This window comes from Apium graveolens, chromosome 6, assembly GCF_009905375.1.
Source record: "Apium graveolens cultivar Ventura chromosome 6, ASM990537v1, whole genome shotgun sequence".
In the NCBI taxonomy this organism is placed as follows: Eukaryota; Viridiplantae; Streptophyta; class Magnoliopsida; order Apiales; family Apiaceae; genus Apium; species Apium graveolens.
In genome coordinates, this window is record NC_133652.1 from 153,628,927 (window position 1) to 153,647,680 (window position 18,754).

The 18,754-nt window shown below is 33.9% G+C and overlaps 2 protein-coding genes and 1 non-coding gene across 3 annotated transcripts; all 3 read right to left on the reverse strand.

Moving 5' to 3' along the window:
* Nucleotides 1-470: 470 nt before the first annotated feature.
* On the reverse strand, nucleotides 471-1,985 carry LOC141663603 (F-box/kelch-repeat protein At3g23880-like). The gene has a single exon (XM_074469392.1). The coding sequence runs from the start codon at nucleotides 1,811-1,813 to the stop codon at nucleotides 620-622; it is 1,194 nt and encodes a 397-aa protein (XP_074325493.1). The 5' UTR covers nucleotides 1,814-1,985; the 3' UTR covers nucleotides 471-619.
* A 51-nt stretch (nucleotides 1,986-2,036) lies between these two features.
* TRNAN-GUU (transfer RNA asparagine (anticodon GUU)) lies at nucleotides 2,037-2,110 on the reverse strand. The gene has a single exon. It is a non-coding gene; the product is annotated as a tRNA-Asn (tRNA).
* Nucleotides 2,111-2,931: 821 nt separating this feature from the next.
* On the reverse strand, nucleotides 2,932-11,058 carry LOC141666829 (solute carrier family 40 member 3, chloroplastic). Its single transcript, XM_074473041.1, has 14 exons — nucleotides 10,713-11,058; nucleotides 10,256-10,460; nucleotides 10,090-10,153; nucleotides 8,877-9,001; nucleotides 8,679-8,768; nucleotides 8,423-8,599; nucleotides 8,250-8,324; nucleotides 7,945-8,046; nucleotides 7,743-7,860; nucleotides 7,498-7,644; nucleotides 5,531-5,637; nucleotides 5,337-5,450; nucleotides 4,799-5,119; nucleotides 2,932-3,427 (listed from the first exon to the last, which is right to left on the reverse strand). Exons 1-13 carry the CDS (start codon nucleotides 10,877-10,879, stop codon nucleotides 4,799-4,801), a joined length of 1,812 nt encoding a protein of 603 aa, XP_074329142.1. The 5' UTR covers nucleotides 10,880-11,058; the 3' UTR covers nucleotides 2,932-3,427.
* Between the last annotated feature and the right edge of the window lie 7,696 nt (nucleotides 11,059-18,754).

The window sequence follows — 18,754 nt, forward strand, 5'->3', positions numbered from 1 at the left end:
CTTGATAATTTACTTATTGATCTCGGCTCTAACTATGACTCAACAAGAAAATATTGTCCTGTGGAGAGAAAAGTTAAGGATAATGAAACTGGCAAATTGCTTGAATTCTTACCGACTGCCCTGCTAAGCTAAGATTACTACAGACTAAAACCCAGGAGAGTGCACCAAGTAGAAAGGTTAACCGTAGGTGACATGTCCACGCAGTAGAAAGAAGAGAAGCACACAAAATAACAACGCAGAATCAATCAAGTAAATGTCATGATGAAGATCAATAAGCATCTGCAAATTAAACATAGTTATCATTATCTGCCCTCTCAATTCTCCTGCTACAGACGGCATTCTTCTTAACCGAAATGAATAGAGTAGAATCAACTAAGCATTCAATTAAAACAAGGTAAGTTACTGATAATGGCCTTTAGGCAAACTTTGTTCAAGAATAAAATTAGATGCACAATTGAGAGACATCTTACTCAGATATGAATTACAAGATAATTCCTTTTAAATGAAAGCATATATTTACACGGGAATGTTGTAGAATATACATAAATTTTTATAAAAACATACAGTTGAAGAAACAGAGTATTTACTTGAACTAGTTTATACAGATAGTTTGCCAGAATCAAATATCTTGGTCAAGCAAAGCAAGACTCTCCATGTAGGAACAATCCACAGCATACACGCATGCATCAAGCTCCAGATCGTGAGCTTGTAGGCTCTGAACATCAAGTGAAACCACTTTTTCCTCATCCTGTACAAACACAAGCTTCTCATTCTTCGCAAGTCCTAGGGGCCTGACTCTAATAGGTGCTAAAACATCAATAGTAAATAGCTTTGACCAAGATTTAGCGACACCATATTCATTCATTACCCATATATAACAACCTTTAAACATGTCATCCGTGGTGGAACGAACCGGCTCATATAAGCATAACAATCCCTTCAAGTCCATAAGGCAAGCATCTAATCTAGAACAGTTCAAAGGAAGTGCCATCTTCCCAAATACTTCATCGACAATATCAAATGCCACTATAAAGTCATTCACCGGAAACATATACTTCCCCAACTTTCCAGGCCTATAAGGCTGAGCCATCCAGTGAAGAGCTCCATTCACAAACGGCACTGCAGCCGAACTACAATGTGCAATAAAATCAACACTGACCCCAACCATTCTCCAAGATCCCATTTTTACGCTATAAACCTCAACTTCCGGGGCAACATCCTCTTTAAAGTAAAGAATTCTAACAACCTTGTAGTCATCAGTCTTATAATCATACCCAAACCCCGTCACACGCTTAAAAACAATAAAACTAAACTCGGAATTTTCTAAAGTCTTAAACTTCTTAATTGAAATATTCCAAAGATAAACAACATGCCCAAAAGCATCAGGATAACACTCCGTCAAACAAAGCACTCCATTACAAGAATTCACAATCTCAACACTCATATTCCTAGTACAAATGGGCAACTCTATATTATCAAGAACATTATATATATCAGGACTGATCACAAAACAAAAGTACTTGTTACCAAAAGGCTTAAATTTATTAGGGATAGCAAGCAAATACCCATCATCATCAAGATTATTTAAATTGTTGTTGGCCATATATAAAGCATGATTAAGATGTGCAGAAATAAAATGAGGGTCTTTGATGAGATTATACCAAGATTTGCAGATGGGTGTGAGTTGAATCAGGGATTTGACTGGTAAGAAAACTAAAATCTGGGCCACAATCTCATTTGGGAGAAAAGGTATGTTTCTGGGTTTAGCACGATCAGTCCCACAATTCACTAAAATGCTTAAGGTTTGACCCATCACTCTTTTCTTATGGAGAGAGAGAGAGAGAGATTTATGATGGAATTTTTTTGATGAATTTTGTATATGTCAAGAAGACGTTTCCAGAGTGATAGATAATAAAGAGCTGACGAGGGAGTGTAACAATTATTAAAGGGGAAAAATGTAGAAAATTTGGGGAAAAACGTAGAAAGTCTCTTCTAGGGATAGAGTTCAACACTGCGTGGGAAAATAAAGAAAAGCACGCTAGAAGGAGGGGTCGAACCTCCGACCTTGTGGTTAACAGCCACACGCTCTAACCAACTGAGCTATTCCAGCCTGTTTGATTGTAATTTGTATTTCACATATTTAAATATTAATCTAAATTATATAAACAAAATCTTCAATAAACCCATTTGTTTCTTTTACAGTACTATTGTTCTTTTAGAGCAATACATATATTTTTAGTGCACTCGCGTAGCACTAACATCATTCTGTTAACTTTCAAATGTTCATCGACCCTTTTTTGGGCTAATCCTCCAACATCAGCTGAGTTACATATATTTTTAGTGCACTCGCGTAGCACTAACATCATTCTGTTAGCTTTCAAATGTTCATCGACCCTTTTTTGGGCTAATCCTCCAACATCAGCTGAGTTACATATATTTGTTACATGTGCAGGTTCCTCAAAACAAGTTCCTATTGTGCAGATAACTTATGCTACGATATAAGTCTTCTATTGTTTAAAGCCAGTCGCATATTATCCCTTGAGCGCAGATGATCCTTGAATATTTCTAATTACCAGTGTGCAAAAGTTGCCCAAACCCAACAATTCTCGGCCGATCAAAAAAACCCTGATACTGGAGGTGTCAACGAAAATATTGTAATATGGTTCACAGTCACTTCCACACAGGTACATATTATGATGACTTGTTTTATTTAGCATTTTGCCAGTTAATCATGTTTTTATCAATTAGCATGAAATACAGACCAGAGGACGCCAAATTTACCATTCCAATTTGCAATTCATATGTTTTTAGCATGCAATGAGCAATTGTTTTTATTTAGGTGTACATTTGAAATTTGAATTCCTGCACTTGATACTGAGGTAAAAGCTTAAAAACAGTGTCTTGCTACTTCTTTACTTAATGACACAATCATGTAAGAAGCCGAACACTATTTATTTGAGAGCTAAATAAATTTAGTCTTTCAATCCAGACTACAGACACAATCTATTTTATGGTTCAACAGATACAATTTTTTCTTCAGAGCTGTATCTTAATCTACAGAACAATAAACACTTACATAGTAATATTTACATCACTCTCCTATCAAAACTATCATTACCTATGTACATCTAAAACCCCCCTACCAGCAGAGTACATGTTTGAATTTCTATTAATTTCAAAATCTGTGAATAAAGGATAATGTGCATTCATGGTACCAATTCATATGATGGTACGATACAGATCTGCATTGCTGGTATGATACAGATCCACATTCTAAGATCAAGCCATTCCATCGATTCAACAGTTTGTGATGCTTTGACTTCAGGATAATATTACCTTAAACTTCTTACATATTACATATATGTGCCCCTGTGTAGGTTGACAAATGAATCATGGTCAGCTGTGTAGTAAAATTGGCTTCGGGCAACTGCAATCACAAAAAAAAAAGTAAATAAAAAATTCAGGGAATATAACTGTAATACTTGAGATGAAAGTGCTTTCGGTTCATAAAGAGAAATTAGAAGGAAGGAACCTTGTTAAGGTAAATAAGAAACAACGGAAGATGCATATGTTTAGACCTACATCATAAAAGTGTGTAGTCCTCTAGTCCTAATAGTTATTGCCATTAATAATGCCCTATATAAACCAATCTCTATTGCTAAATGTTGGATAGAAATTTAGGTGATATAAGAACAGTTTTTTGGGTTTCTTATGAGAGGAAATCTCAAAGTTAAAAAATGTAAATTGCTTCTTAGACACTTTGAATGCCTAGCAAGGAATCTCAAGTTGATTAAACTGTAATTACCAGCAATAAATATAAAGCGTTTTATTACACAATGCATTAGATTTTTATTGAAGGATATTGTACTCCAACCAAGCATTTCTTTGTTCATTAAAGCATTAAGATGCATGGCCGCAGGGATTTACTGATGCTGTAAGCTTCAGCCCCATTATATCTCTGTAGCTCTCTTGCGCTACACTATATCCTTGCAGCAATTTTATCAATTCATTTCATTATAAGTCTTATCTAACAATTGTGCCCCAAATTTTGATGTTCACTTTACTACAGGAAAGACAACATTATACTAGTAAGTATGGTAAGCTAGTAGACTGGCATTTGCAAGGGACCACAACTGGTTATGTTTATATTGCTTTCACAGAAGTTAACTGTGTCCCAAGAACATATCAGCAGAGGTAAATCTCTTGTCATTCTCAGGAAACAATCATAATAATATTTTGCCCAACACTCTCTCAAAACAGGAAACGGTAGGATTTGAAGTATGCGCTCCACAGCATTAAGAGGCATTTCCACTTTAGACTACAGATTTATATCATCAAAAGTACTGACTGAGATGTTACTGACTTCAAGCACTACTTAGTACTCCCTCGGTCCCTTCTAATTGTTATCGTTTCTGGGAGAGCGTCCGGCACACATTTTAAGATGAATAGAAAGTATAGTTTGTAACTTTTTTAAAAAAAATTCTTTTTCTCAATAAAAAATAAAATGTATAACGTTTATTCAGAAAAAGAAAATTTTAAAAAAAATTAAAGAACTATACTTTCTCTTCATCTTAAAATGTGTGTCGGACACTTTCCCGGAAACAATAACAATTGGAGGGGAAGGAGGGAGTACTAGTAAATGTTAGGTATAAGTTTTCTCAAATGATTTTCAATATATTTCTAGTTTCGGAACATATCTGTATCAAATAATGAATAGACAAGTATAGATGCAAAATATGGACCAAAGACACAGATATGGCCAGCGTCCAGGTGAGCAATACAAGATTATGCAGCATACCTAGAGGAAATCAACTGTGTGCCCAAGTCGGAATTGAGGGTCTAAAGAAAAGATGCTTCTTTGGGCGTCTGTTGGATGTGCTAACCACCGACAGAACAAACATGTCGCCCCGACCACTGATAAAACAGAAAGCATGGCTAAACTTCCAAAATGTGAAACATCATTTGCTACTATTGCAACTCCCAACATTAGAGACTCTGCTAAACTTGCTACAGATGCCTCTGTTGTACCAATGAGATTTGCTTTGCTTGCTGGGACCCCGGTTTGAAGAATCTGTGCTCCCACAATATCATATGACATACGTCCTAACCTTGAAAATACCTGTAAAAAATATTGGATCACTTCAGTTTTATTTAGACCAAGAATATCCAAATGATAACTTGCATTCAACAATATGAGAACTTGCCAGTTGCGATCAGTGATCATTCATCTGACATGAAAATTAACACCACAAGAACACACACACATATGCACATGAACACGAGTACAATCGCAAACTATGACATTCATTTGCAGTCAATTAATTAGAAGAACTCACAACAAGAAAAAGAAAGAAGAGGAGCGGCGTCTGCTGAGAGAGAGTGCCACTCCAGTACACAGCAACAGCCATTATTAGAAGTGAAGCCTGTAAAACTAGTCCAACTGCTCCAGCCTGGCAGTGAGTATTCATGAGAACTCCAATAGTAGGCAGATGCAGAGTCATATGGTTATGACACGGAAAGAGGACAATACCTTAAATAGGCCCAGTTGTTTCACCATGCTTGCAGACACAAATGTTGCTGCAATTCCCATGAAAGCAGATAATCCGCTGAACCCCCCAATTATTGATGGATTTAAACCTGAAACATTTTGAGTATTAATTTAAAATAATAAAAAATCAAAGGCATTGTTCTTTATAAATTATTTTTTTTGCTTTGTTGGTACTTGGTAGGCCAGAGCGCCAGATTTAAAGAGGATTAGGTCATGAGGAATGACATCGAACAAGTTATGTAGTGCATTAATGGTAGTTAAAAATCAAAAGTTATATTATATACAATCTAACCATACTGATTAACATTAAAACAGACAACTTAAAGCCATACACTTGCATAAACCCCTTATCTCCTATCTCTTGATAGTCTCCAGATATGCATTATGTTTGTAGGACTCCAATAGGAAAGAGGGTAAACAAAACATTCCAAAAAAGAAGAAGATATATATTGGCTTGCATTTATGACTAGTGAACGTACATATGTACATACATAAATAATATATACTAGTATATAACCCGTGCGATGCACGGTCGTTTCTATCATTATATATTATAAATTATAATTTTAATAATATGTTACTTGTAGAATCGATCTTATATCACTTGAATAATAATTTTTAAAATTATATCTAACAGTCCTCATCAATTTGATCTGACGCCTCTAGATTGAGTGACCAAGTACCAACAACCAAATTTTTAATATTTTGTCTTTAATATAATAGTATAGATATATATATAGGCATGTATGTATATATATATATATATTTGTATGATAAATCAGTGGATAGCCCATTCCTTAAGGTTAGGTATCAGTATTTTGGTTCATATAAGATTTTTAACTTTAATTCGACCCAATGGATTATCTGTTTTTAGGTTTTGTATCCATATATTAGGTTTGTAAAAGATCCATGTACTTATTCTGACCCTTCTTCAATTATAGAAACTTTGCATTGCAATTTTAAATATCATCATTTTAATTTATATTATTTATAGTAAGCTCATTAATGCAAGTTTCAATTAAATTAATCTATAAGTTTTGGTAGGTTAATTAATGCAAATGATCCCATAACATATATACTATATACAACAAAATATCTAACTAATCTATTTTTTTAAAAATCTATTATAATATATAAAAACAACACACTTATTATATTAAATTTTAAAATTTCAGAATTATATCAATCTTAAATATCAAATTCTTAAATTTATGATTGTTAAATAATTTCAAGAATACCCGTGTGCTTAGCACGGGCTATAATCTTGTATCTAGTATATTATTAATTGCTGAATAACCCATTCCTTAGGTTTGGTATCCATACTTAGGTTCAAATGAAATTTTTAACTTCACTTTGACTCAGGATAATCCATTTTTTAAGTTTGTACCCATTTTAGGTTTGTATTAAATCCATATTGTAATCGACCCATTTTTAATGGAAATTTGTATATCAACTTTGAATGTCATTAAAAGTAGTTTATAACATTTATGTTTAGCTCATTAAGAAAAAAAAAATTGAACTAACCTTTCAATTTTGGTAAGATCATAAAAGCATATTATCACATAACATATACAATAAAATATTTAACAAAATTAATGTTAAAATGTACTCCCTCCGTCTCTTACAATTGTTTACATTTTTTAGAGAGTGTCCGACACGCATTTTAAGGTGCATATAAAATATAGTTCTGTAATTTTTTTTTACAATTTTCTTTTTCTGAATAAAAATTAAAACATTCAACTTTTATTCAGAAAAAGAAAATTGTAAAAATAAGTTACATAACTAAACTTTTTATGCACCTTAAAATGCGTGCCGGACACTTTCTCAAAAATGTAAATAATTGGAAGGGACTGAGGGAGTATTTATTATGAAATATATATAAATAACAAACCAACAATATATTGGGGACGCTGGACGCATCAGGAAACAAATTGAAATTTGAACCATACCACGATGTGTTAAAAAGGCAGTCATCAAGCCACCAGGAGCAAGTACAATGTTGAAGCAGAGAAGCACGTAGGCTAGGCTTGCAGGAAGTACTGGCTGTTGCATGTACTCACCCCATCCTTGTTTGATAGCTTCCACACTCATTTCGACTGGTTAGCATAAAAGGGTATAAAGGGTAAATCAGATAAAATATTTAAGAGGTCCATTTCTTCTCATTCCGGATTTTGAAAATAACATAAAATCTGACCTAAGCTTTTCACATCGGGCAGAGAGTCTTCTGATGAACTGCTGCAACATGTTTCTAGCAATTTTGCACGATCGAGGACACCAGAAGAAAGTTTATTTGTCAACCATGTAAGACAAACCTAGGATGAAAGAGTATATGCAAATTATAGACTCACGGTTATCAACTATTTAGGCATCACAAATCATATAGCAGTAACAAGTACCACAACTGGAAGTGAAGATATCATTAAACCAGCAGCAAGCTTCAAGCAGGTAACAGGTTCATACTTAGATAAAAGTACACCAAACAATGCGGCACCAGCAATCTGCATATGTAAACAAGTCTCCTCATGTCAATACACTAATGCTATGTACTATAACATATTATATCAGTTTCAGTTTTAAAAGAACTTGTTAAAATGTTGGCAACCTTTTAACTCCAATTTCACCATTCATGCACAAAACATACAGATATTATAACTGATGACAACTCATAAGTTGGTCATTCAAAATTAATATGGCAGCTCACCTCACATATGAGATCAATTCGACTGAGTATGGCATTCGCTTGAGCAAGAGCAACAGGCCGATTTGTTCCTGCTAACTGTACAAACAGATATAACTCAAAAATCTACAATAAAAGTGAGAAGTGACACCATTTCTTAGTACATTTATATGAAAAAGGATTCATAGTAACAATACCAGCACAACCCAATCACGCTCTATTGCAACTCCCACAGCCAATCCCGATAACCTCTCAACAGCACTGGCTAACACTAGTACAATAAACCAAGGACGGAGGAGTGCAGATAACGCAAGTGTAGAATGCACAGTGTGAGCATGTATAATCAACCCAACAGATAACAAGTGAGCAGCTGTCTGACAGTAAAAGGAGAATTAGAAGGCGAGTTCATAGTTCTACGATCTACTGTGTCCCCAAAGTTAACAGATACAATACCTGAACAGTAGCTAACAAATTATACGTAGGCACTCTGGGAGAATGATCCATAAGTTTTCCAAGCAAAGGACCTCCTAAAATTATTGATATCTGTGAAATATGGATATTGTTAGGAAGACGAATCCTGACTACCTTCTTTAATAATATATATGAGATAATATGGTTACTTCGTGTTTATTTTTATTTCACTCATTGAACCTTTGTGAAGAAACCGATGACTGCTACTGGAAGAAGGCTTGGATGAAGCATCGCAATAGCAGCTGGCCCAGCAAATGTCCAAAGCTGTTCCACCAAACACCCAACCATGCAACTAGCGTATAATGCTGATTTAAAGAAAAAAAATGACATCTAGGTCAGAAATTGATACTGAGATTACTACAGGTGCATGAGACAGAGTTTAAAAATGAATTGCTTGTTAGTGCTTATAAACAAAAAGATCTTTCTCATCCTCAAAGAAGTATAATTACGAAAACATTACAGAACACAGAACACTCATCTCAAAAATGGAAACACTCATCTTTAGCAGGATTTCAATAAAACAACGTTGAAAATTTTGATTACGGAAACATTACAGAACACAGAACCACCACTTTAATAACTAGAAAACACACAATATTCAGCAAGCATAGATGCACTGGAGGTCACTCACTATTCTCAAAAAGAAAATGGAAGAAGTTGCACTGAGCTTTATGATGTTCAAGACTTGTGAAAAAACCTATATAAAGTTGAATGAAGTACATAAACAACATATGGGCATGTAAAAACTCTTTTTTATCTACTACATGGCTACACCAAGTATATTCCAAGTCGACAGATAACAGTAAACTCCTGCAATTATTCTTATAATACAAATTAAAACAATTTTACATCATAGAAACTGTTCAGCAACAATACTATTAAATTTGACATCACTACGCGATGGCCATCAAGTACACAAGCCAAAACCACCGGTGTGCATTCTGAACAATCCCATAAACATGAGCAAGGACTCAGATAATTAGCTGAACTAGAGAATAAAAAAAACGGCTTGCAACTGGAACGTAGTACCCTTCTGAAACAAGAATCCATATATACCAGCATTCTAACTGAGCAAGCACATAATAAAATTATCGCAGTACATAGTTTCTAGAATAATCATCTTTTGCTATTATTATACTCCTTTTAGTAAGAATCAACTTTACTTTAGCTAAAATTAAGCCTTCCTAACAATACTCTTGTTCTTAACTATATATAGCTATAAAAATTACTGCAATTCCAAGAATTGCATTTTAGTGATTCCGAAAATTCTAACGGTTGATTTATCTTATAGAATATGGAGTTACAAATGAACAATCAAAAACTATACGGTGGAGGAGCGTTTTATGGCCAAACTGAACTCGGATAGAAAGACAAGGGGGAGCTAGCTTTTTACCATATAACCCTGCTGGATGGGCAGGAGTTGCAGCAATTATGTTCTGCTCTTCCTCTGTTAAAACCTGCAAGTGGAAATGGAGTTGGAGAAATCTAAACAAGATAATCAACACAGAAAGAGTAACTTCGAGTGATTTAAATGATTTTTTAGGGACTAGCCAACATACTGGCAACTTTGTCAAAAGAGTGTCAACATAAGTGCTTTGACCAAGTAAATTCACTGATTCTGCCTCAAGCACATCAGTATTGAGCTGAATTATCGGGAGTGAGCAATTTGAAGTTGAAAGTTCTTCATGAAGTTCTTCTTGAATTGCAACACTATTCAAGACGTCAGTATCTGTTATCGAACATCTCAAATAGAATTTATCTATCCTGCAAGCAATGAGTAGAAAACATAAGTCCTACCTACTACTCCCTAAATATAAGAATATATAAAACTCTTGCAAAAGCAGGAACTTTAATTCTAATTTTCAAGCTACACAATGTGACCAAACTAAAAGATATTATCACACTAAATTGTAGCAAGTTATAATTAATAGCAACATTTCACAGAGAGAGGGAGGGAGGGAGAGAGTGTACACAGAGAGAGAGAGAGAGGGAGAGGGAGAGAGAGAGAGAGAGTACCTATTAGGAATGGAAAAAGAGGGATGAACAGAAGAACGTGTAGAGGAAGAGAATCTAGGGCGTATTCGAGACGAATAAATAGCGGAAGAAGAATGAAAGTGACGAGATACATCGAGAAAGATAGGGTACGACGTGGTAGTGTGAGAAACACATGGCAGAGTAGCCATTGGAGACTACTACTACTACTACTACCTTGAAGGAAAGTTGCCTTGCCCTCAAGGTAGATACATAAACATATGTTTGTGTGTGATTAAAGAAGTATGTTTATCTACGGTGATGATGAGGGAACATAGATAAAGTCCTTATCTGATAAATGGCAAGTAGTAGTTTCATTTGCAGTGTTGTATTTTCCGCTAGGTTTTTTCTGATTTCATGACGTGGACTAATTACTCTCCAGTCCGTACTCTTCCTTGCCCCCCCCCCTCCAACTTTCTCCCAGCTGGATCTGACTCAGCTTAATCCCTCACCTTTGGCTATTTTTCGCTCTTCGATACAAAATCGATTTGATTAATCGAAATTCGGATCATATATTTTTTTTACGAAAATTGATAAAAAATTAGCCAAATTGGTAAAAATTTGAAAACATATTTAGAAAATTATTAGAAACTAGAATATATACAAATTTGTAAAAGATTTAAGAAATATAATAATCTCGTATACAAATTTACTATTTTAAATGGTTAAATAATAAACTTTCTTAATTTTTAATCTCAAATTGACCTCAATTCATTAATTAGGTCTTAATAATTATATTTACTTTAATAATATTCAATATTTTAAATGTATTTGTATATATATATATATATATACTATATTATAATAGCTGAAATAGAGATAATTTGGTTCAACGATAATTCCCTAATTTTGATTATTACAAAAATAGATAAATAGTGTTATTTATCTAATAACCTACTAAATTATTAAACTACTACTAAATATAGTATACTTATCCTACTAAACTACGAATACAACTTATCCTATTATTAAAAGATATAAATAATAGTGTTACATATCTGCTAAACTACTAGAAATAGTCTATTTATTCTACTAAATTACGACCACGTGTTATTCTATTATTTTTATTATAAATTTATAATCATTATATATTTATATAAATATTTTAAAAATATAATATAACTTGATAAGTAAAAAATTAAAATATTAATGGAAACCCGTGCATCGCACGGGATTTATGCTAGTATTTATAAAAATTATATATGTATAATCAAAATAGTAAAATCATTACATGTATTATAATTTATAAATAAAAATAATATTAAATTAGTTCCAATTAATGAGCTGATTAATCATTCCCAATAATCCCCAATTACCCGATTAATCCCTGGACAGTGCATCCCCCGACTAAGCCTGATTCCCACTTTTTACAACATTGTTCGCAACTCTTAATTCTAAAAATAATAACTATTTTTTATTTTGAAAATACAATTTAATTTTGAATTCTAATAAAAATATTTATATTTGAAAAAAAAATTATAAATATGAAATTTTAGGAAAAAATAAATTACTTATAAGTACTGTTCTAAAAATTAGTCAACTCAATTACGACCCTTTGACTTAAAATAAATGTGTTCTGATATACAAATTTCGAGATATAAATTAAAATTCTTATCCCAAATATGTTCTTGTCTAGGGATAGGCTTCCAAAATTTCTGCTCAGTTCAGGATGCCTCGATTTTTCCGAGAACTAAGTCTCCCGATCGAGAAAATCTTTATTTTACTCTTACGTCAGAGTCATCGGAAACTTATTTTTGATGATAAACAATTCTGGTATTGGATTCATCAAATCTAAAGTATATGTCATGTTTTCCTCATTTTTCTCGGGCTTAAAGACCTTAGCGCTCGGCTTTATTAGCCAATAAAAATGACACAACTCATGTATTTACTATATAAACGACACCATAAACCCAATATAGGTATAAATGATCGTCTTTCACGCATTTATCGAGTATTCGTCCATTTTTTTAGTCCATCAAGGATTAATCAAGTTGCTTCATCGGCTTGCCCATTCGTTTAGGGATGAGCCACTATTATGAAGCAGGACTCATTGTCATTCTCCTCATAATACATCTTAAAATCCTTATTATTGAACTGTCGTCCATCGTCCGTCATTGGGACTCATGGAAAACCATATTTCATATCACACTTTTCTACGGGAATTATATTACTTGCATGTTGATTATCCAACTAGGGGTTTTAGTCTTAATCCACTTTGTGCCAGTATCTACCTTTGGGCACTGGCTATTAAGAATGTATCAAGAATATCAATCCCAAATATTATAAATGAAACATAAGAACTGGTGGATATCAATGTCTTAGAGGATTACTAAACAACATATGTGTGCTTCTGATATCGATCATACTTTTTTCTCATAATCTTTAGCATTAGCCATCATCTTTGGACAATAAAACTTTAACAAGTAATTTTTAGCATCAACCCTGCTTTCCGGGTGTTGCGCATGGATGAACTTCCTTCGAGGTTAGTTCCGCTTCCTGGAGTGTCAGGTATCTCAGCACTTCAAATGCCTCTTGGAGGTAATCTACACATTATGCCTTGTTAAGAGTCTTAATACTAATATATCATAGACTCTCATGAGCTTTCAATAGAGATGCTCAAAAAAATTATTTTCTAACCTTTAATTTATGGCATCTGCATTCTCAAGACAAAAGTAACAAAAAGATACATAATATTACAAAATAAGTGAAGAGTGGCACCTTAGGAATGTCTTCCTTATTATTAGCTTCGTGTTATGGTTGTTTGCTTCTCAAGGGCAAAGTTCCACTTCTCTTGTTTCACCATTTTCCCTTTAAGATCGATGTTGAGTTTGTGTGTAATAAACTCAGAATCAATCCCATGGATATTAGCCATTTTTCTTGCAAACAAAATGTAATTCTCCTGTAAGAATGAAATTAATTTCCCCTTTTAGGGTTCTTGGATCAAAGCACCAGCGTAGTGACCTTTTTTGGGTTTTTAGGTTACAAAGGGATGAGAATCAGATCCTCTGTTGCCTTTCCTCATTGTTCATGAGTCTCTCAAACTTCCATATCGTCTATTAAGAGGACTTTTCCCCCAATTTCGTCGGCCCTTAATGCGGCTATATAACATCTCTTAGCCATTCTACGACCTCCTCTTTATTTAACAACTTCATTCCTTGTAGGAAATTTGATCTTGAGGTGATAAGTTGAGGCAAGCATCTTAAAAGCATATAGTCCCATCCGTCCAAGGATATTATTGTATGTGAAAGTTTGACATTTGTGTGACCTCTCAGGGCTTTTCTTTCATAATCATGGGTCGTTGAATCGATACTTTTACGTTGAACTTGACTTCATTGTATCCAAAAATCTTCACATGATAAATTATGAGCTGGAAATCGGCGTATCCCTGTTAGGAATATGTTGTAGGCTTGATGATATTTCACCAAAATACCTTAGTAGATTTAATTAAGTGTGTTTATAACTTTCAGCAGATAATTTTACTTTATCATCCATTAAAAGAGTAGCTTATGGTTAAATAAGTTTTTGTAGCACATTCATGTATATTGTAATGTCTTAGAGAATTAGAGGTTGTAGGATATTTTAAGTCATATTGACTACTAGAATGATATGCAAAATAGGTTGGGTAATTGTAAATATTAGATGCCTTGTAATTTTGCATAAATGAAATTGTGTCAACTGCTATGGAAATACTTTCAACGGATGATTCTATAAGGCTTCGACATATGACTCAAGATACTCTCAACGGATGATCCAATTGAGACTCAACGGATAATCTACAAAGTCTCGACCGATAACAAATTCAAATAGCAGTTGAGAGTGACTTGACAGTCACATGGGTTGATTGTATACAAAAGGAATGTGGCAGCCTATTTGCAGGTTTATGAGAACAAAGAAGCATTTTCATTTTCATGCTAACTTGAAGAAATATAAAGATGCTGGATAGAGAGATGAAGAAACATGTGATTAGACTTAGACATTTTATTTATATGTTTGTCTTTTTCATATGTAACTTGGTGATATATAAATCAGAAGTAGCAAGTAGATAAATTATCGACTGAACTAAGAAATAGATTGAAAGCTACATCTGTTAGGAATTTCTCTGTTCTTTCTTTGTAACTTTACTTGTAAGCAGCTGTGTGCATTCTTACATCACAGAGTTCTCAATCAATATATATCTCTGGTGGAAAAGATCAATCCATTAAAAAGTTTTTATATCTTTATGTTTAATTACTTTGTGTCTTGAATACTTATATATTTCATTTCCGCACACTTGCATATTCAAACACATATATATTTTGGTAAAGAGTTTTCTTACTTTCCAAAAGAAACCAAGAATTACATTCAACCCCCCCCCCTCTGAACCCCCCCTTCTGTATTCTATTGTTAGATTGTTTGGGAATAACAATTGGCATTAGAGTAAGCTCTTGACATACTAAGAGTTTAAAGATCAAAACAACTAACAACAAGAGTAGGAAGGATATTGGAGTAAAGATCCCTTTTTTGGATAAAGACAATTATCACCATTGGAAGGTGAAAATGCACCTGCATCTTCTCTCTCAAGATGAAAAATATGTTGATTACATTGAGAAAGCCCTCATGTTCCTCGAAGAGCTGCTACAGATGTTGAAAGAGCTGCAACAAATGTTGAAGGAGCTGCAGACAATGAGCAAAGCATTCCAAAGACACAATCAGAATGGACATATGAAGATATTGAGTAAGTGCACAAAGATAAAAAGGAAATGAACATTATGTTCAATTGTCTTCATGGAGATATGTTTGACAATGTCATTAATTATAAATATGCTAACGATATTTGGGATACAATTTAAATCATATGTGATGGAACTGAACAAGTGAGGGAAAACAAGATGCAACTTCTAATACAGTAGTATGAGCACTTTCATTGTGAAGACAGTGAATATTCAAGTGACATTTTTAGTAGGTTTCAGAAACTACTAAATACACTGAAGCTGCATGGAAGAATCTACCAGACAAAAGATTCAAAGCTGAAATTTTTTAGATCTCTACCAAAAGACTGGAAGCCTATGACTGTCTCTCTTAGAAACTTTCAAGATTATAAGGAGTTTACTTTGGAGAGACTGTATGACATTCGAAAAACTTATGAGCTTGAGTTGGAACAAGATGAGAAGTTAGAGAAAGGAAGGAAGAAGGGATGATCTATTGCACTGGTAGCTGAACAAGAGAGAGTGAAAGAGATGAAGGTTGAAGTTGTGGAATCTGCACCAAATTCAAGGGTTTGTGAAGGCAAGGAAAAGGGCTAATGGCTGAGCATGGAGATCATCTTAGTCAGGATGAAATGGAGGACATAGATAAACATCTAGCTTTTCTATCAAGAAGATTTGTCAAGCTCAAATTCAAAAAGAATTTTGGAGCAACCAAGCCAAATAGAAACATGGTGGATAAATCTAAATTCAAGTGTTTTAAATGTGGCTTGAGTTGTCATTTTGCAAATGAATGCAAAAATCCTGATTCTGAGAAAAGAAAGTTTGAGCCTGTGGATTATAAAAAGAAATATTTTGATTTGCTCAAACAAAAGGAAAGGGCTTTCCTTACTCAAGAAAATGAACGGGCGGCTGATGGGGTAGATGAAGATTAAGAAAGAAGTTATGTCAATCTAGCTCTAATGGCCAAATCAGATGAAACAGAGGTTAGTTTTTCAAGCAATCAGGTAATCACTACTAATCTAGCACACCTTTCTAAAGATGAGTGTAATGATGTTATAAATGACATGTCAACAGAATTATATCACTTGTGTGTTACAATTAAATCACTCACTAATGAAAACACAAAAAATTAAAGATAATAATCTATTTTTAAGTGAGAGGAATACTATGTACTATGTTAGAAACTCAATTTGTTAAGTTTGAGAAACTAAAGATAGAGTGTAAGATTGCAAAAGATGAATTAACTAAATCTTTGAAGAAAGAGGAAATTTTGAGAAAACAGTTTGAACGAGAGCAAGAGGTAATCAAGGATTAGAAGTCATAAAAAAATGTACATGCCCAAATTGATAAAGTTTAAGGAATAGAATCATTCTATGAAGAAGCCTAAAAATGGGCAAGGAGAAACTGGATCTTGGGTTGGTATAAGGATTATCGATGGATGTGGAATCAACGGATGATGAAGTTTATCCATTGAAAGATAAAAGGAATTATCCGTTGAAAAACAAGGATGCTCATCCGTTGAAAGAACATAAGACAATTAGCAAAGCCAAGCTAGCTAAACTTAATGAGAAATATGGATCAGTTTTCAAGAACTTTGTTACAAGAGAATCAAGTCAAGTCAAGAGAACAGAAGAGTGAATGTGGGGTATCTATCAATGATGCAATTGAATGACAAATTGGAGAAAATTTAGATCAGGGCAGACTCCAAAAGGAAAAATAACAGGAATGAGAAAGGAGGAATTAACAAACAATACAACTATACACCTGATAAATATACACCTAAAAAAATCTGTGTTAAGTGTGGTAGTGTTAATTATTTGTCTGTTAATTGAAAATCTTCTATGTCTGTACCCATGTATGCACCTCCCTTATTTCCCAAAATGCCCACAATGCATATGAATGTTATATATGCACAAAATTTGAATGCACAATTTGCTAATATGCCATTTGCCCAAAATCCTTACTATGTTGCATTCAATATGACTCAAATGCCATTTAGCATGCCATAATATAATAACATGCTTGCACATAATATGCCATTTCATGGTAACCAACATGTGAATGATAATTCTACAATTATGAATGGTTTTCAAAGCCTTACTCTAATGACCAAGGTTGAATCTCAATCACCTAAGTCAAGTGAGGAAAAGCCCAAGAAACCTAAAAAGAAGGCTAACATGGAAGGACCCAATGAAACTTGGGTACCAAAATCAACTTGATTTGATTTTGATGCGTGTAGGGAAACAAAAAGAGTCTGTGATATCTAGATAGTGGATGCTAAAGGCACATGACTGGAGACTCCACCTTGCTCACTAAGTTTAAGGAGAGAGCTGGCCCAAGTATTACTTTTGAAGATGACAACAAAGGGTATACTGTGGGATATGTCTTGATTTCTAAGGAGAATGTCATCATTGAAGATGTTGCTATAGTGGATGGACTCAAACACAATCTTTTGAGTGTCAGCCAGCTATGTGAAAAAGGCAACTCTGTAACCTTCAATTCTGAAACCTGTGTTGTTACAAACAATAAGGACAACAAAGTGGTTCTCACTACAGTGATAAAAGGAAATGTGTATCTAGCTGACTTCAACTCATCCAATGCAGATTCTATCACTTATCTTTTCAGCAAAGCAAGTCAAGATGAAAGTTGGTTATGGCACAAGAAGCTATCCCACCTAAACTATAAGACTATAAATGAATTAGTCAGGAAAGACCTAGTAAGAGGCATTCCTCAAGTTGAGTTCTCAAAAGATGGATTATGTGATGCCTGTTAAAAGGGAAAATTAATAAAAGCATCATTCAAAAGGAAGCTGGAATCTACAATTGAAGAATCACTACAACTATTGCACATTGACTTATTTGGACCAGTCAATGTGTTATCGATCTCAAAGAAAATATATTGCCTAGTGATTGTGGATGATTTCTCAAAGTTCACTAGGACATATTTCCTCAACTCTAAAGATGAAGCTAGTGAAATCATTATTAATCATATAAGGCAAGTCAACAATCATCTTGATCTCAAAGTTAGAAGACTCAGGAGTGACAATGGAACTGAGTTCAAGAATTCTGCAATAAGGTTGTTTTATGAAGAAAATGGGATCATGCATGAGTTTTCAGCAGTAAGGACTCCACGACAAAATGGAGTGGTGGAAAAAAAAGAATAGATCTTTTATTGAAGCTGCAAGGACAATGCTAGAAGAATCAAATTTACCAACTTTTTTTGGGCAAAAGCTGTAAATACTGCATGCTACACTCAGAATATTTCTTTGGTCAATGAAGCAAAATGCATGACTCCTTACCAATTGTTCAAGAACAGGAAACCAACATTTAACTTTCTTCATGT

Excerpts from the sequence above, each read along its gene's own strand:
- LOC141663603 (XM_074469392.1), bottom strand. The coding sequence starts at position 1,813 with ATGGGTCAAACCTTAAGCATTTTAGTGAATTGTGGGACTGATCGTGCT.
- LOC141666829 (XM_074473041.1), bottom strand. The coding sequence starts at position 10,879 with ATGGCTACTCTGCCATGTGTTTCTCACACTACCACGTCGTACCCTATC. Across the intron at positions 10,461-10,712 it reads TCTTTTTCCATTCCTAATAG|GATAGATAAATTCTATTTGA; the intron begins GTACTCTCTCTC and ends CATTGCTTGCAG. Across the intron at positions 9,002-10,089 it reads CCATCCAGCAGGGTTATATG|CATTATACGCTAGTTGCATG; the intron begins GTAAAAAGCTAG and ends TCTTTAAATCAG.